This window comes from Aphidius gifuensis, linkage group LG2 (assembly GCF_014905175.1).
Source record: "Aphidius gifuensis isolate YNYX2018 linkage group LG2, ASM1490517v1, whole genome shotgun sequence".
Taxonomy (NCBI): Eukaryota; Metazoa; Arthropoda; class Insecta; order Hymenoptera; family Braconidae; genus Aphidius; species Aphidius gifuensis.
The window spans coordinates 14,265,095-14,267,307 of record NC_057789.1 but is presented as its reverse complement, the minus strand read 5'-3'; the positions used below and the strand labels follow the sequence as shown (position 1 = coordinate 14,267,307).

The following is a 2,213-nucleotide window of genomic DNA, read 5'->3' as shown; positions in this document are numbered from 1 at the left end:
GAGAAATCAAAGAAAATTTATTATATGGTCAGACTGCTTCAGACAGACCATATATAGTTTCACGTGTTTTTAATATAAAAAAAGATGAATTGATGAAAAAACTTGAAAAAGAAAAACTTTTTGGTGAAGTTCAAGCGTATGTTTATGTGGTTGAATATCAAAAAAGAGGATTACCACATGTTCATATTTTAATAACGCTAAAACAAAATAGTAAAATCAGCACTCCAAATATCGTCGATAAATACATTGCTGCAGAAATTCCAGATAGAGATTCAAATCCTAGACTTCATGATATTATCATTAAAAATATGATTCATGCGCGTGGAGATTAGTGCAGAAACGATCAAAATAAATGTTCAAAGAATTTCCCGAAATTATTTCAAAAAGAAACATTAATGGATGAAAATGGATATCCAACGTATCGTCGTAGAAATACTGGTGTTTGTCTAGGTCCAAATGGAAAATCTATTGATAACCAGTACGTTGTTTCTTATAATTCTGTATTATTATTGTTATTTGATTGTCATATAAATGTAGAAGTAGTGTCGAGTATCAAAGCAATAAAATATCTATACAAATATATATATAAAGGACATGATGCCGCTTCAATCGTTTTAATTGATTCTAATAAAAATATTGAACATGATGAAATTAAAAATCATATAGAGACTCGATATGTAGGTCCTGTTGAAGCATGTGATCGGATTTTTGGGAGACCATTGCAACAAAAAAGTCATTCTATAATAAGATTACCAGTGCATTTGTCGAATCAGCAAAATGTTACTTTGACTGATGAAGCTGGTGAGGAGTCTATACGTGCAGCAATGGACCAACATACAATGTTAATGGATTATTTTGCTTTCAATGAACGTGATCCGTTGGCTAAGACATTTACTTATGCAGAAATCTCTGAACATTATGTATTTAAAAAAGGATCAGGTCCATGGCAAAAACGTAAAAAACATTTCAACGTTATTGGGAGAATGTATTCTATTAGTCCGAGTCAAGTTGAATTGTTCTACCTGAGATTACTGCTATTAACAGTTAAAGGAGCTACAAGTTTCGAAAATATCAGAGTGATTGATTGTGTAACACATGACAGTTATCACAGTGCATGTTTGGCATTAGGCTTAATTGAAGACGATGAAGAATGGGATCGTGCAATGACAGAAGGTGGTGTGTGGATGATGCCTCATCAAGTGCGGAATTTATTCGTTCGTATTTTGATTTATTGCCATCCTGTTAATCCAGAGAAGCTTTGGGAAGATCGTAAAGACTTCATGGCTGATGATTTTAAAAGAAAACATAGCTTGACTCAATCATATGCAAGAGCATATCGAGAAATAAATAACCTTCTTTTAAGAGAAAAATCAGATCTTAGTAAATTTCCAACAATGCCATCGATGATTGAATTTGAGAAAATAGATAGTATAAATGATAAAGAAATCGTCATCAATCATAAAGAAATCGGCTCAGCTCAATATGCAAATTTGAATATCAAACAAAAGATCATAGTTGATCAACTAATCAATGCAACATTGTACAGTGAAAATGATTCATCAAAAACATGTTTTTATATTGATGGACCAGGTGGATCAGGAAAAACATATGTTTACAGTACCATTTATCATTTATTGAAGAGTAAAAGATAAAAAATATTGTTACAATGGCTTTTACAGGCATAGCAGCTATATTACTTCCAGCAGGAAGAACAATGCATAATGTTTTTGGCATGCCTGTTCCAATCTACACTGATTCAACATCAAACATTAAGTTGCAATCGAAAGAAGCCAAAGAACTTGAAAATATTGATGTAATAGTTTGTGATGAAGCACCAATGGCGCCTAGATATTGTATGGAGTTAGCTGATAGAACTTTACGTGATATCACAAAATTAGATTTACCGTTCGGTGGAAAAATAGTTCTAATGGGTGGTGATTTTAGACAGCTATTGCCAGTACTTAAAAATGGTACACGAAGTGAAACAACAAATTTATCAATTAAATATAGTCAATTATGGAAGAATTTTAATATTCTTTCTTTAACTGAAAACATGAGAACTCTACCAGAAGAGGTAGAGTTTACAAAATATTTGCTAGATATTGGTAATGGAACTTTGATCGATGATAATGATAATATAGAGATTCCGTACAAGTATTTAGCTAATAAGAATGATGATATAGTGCAGACGATTTTTAAAGAGTTAATTAATG

General features: G+C 31.7%; 1 protein-coding gene across 1 annotated transcript; it reads left to right on the top strand.

Annotated features, from left to right (window-relative positions):
- The first annotated feature begins 395 nt into the window (after positions 1 to 395).
- Positions 396 to 1,652, top strand: LOC122850412. The gene has a single exon (XM_044149563.1). The coding sequence runs from the start codon at positions 396 to 398 to the stop codon at positions 1,650 to 1,652; it is 1,257 nt and encodes a 418-aa protein (XP_044005498.1).
- The last annotated feature ends 561 nt before the right edge of the window (positions 1,653 to 2,213 follow it).

What these genes read in the sequence shown, in the direction of transcription:
- LOC122850412 (XM_044149563.1), top strand. Translation starts at nt 396, where the DNA reads ATGGATGAAAATGGATATCCAACGTATCGTCGTAGAAATACTGGTGTT.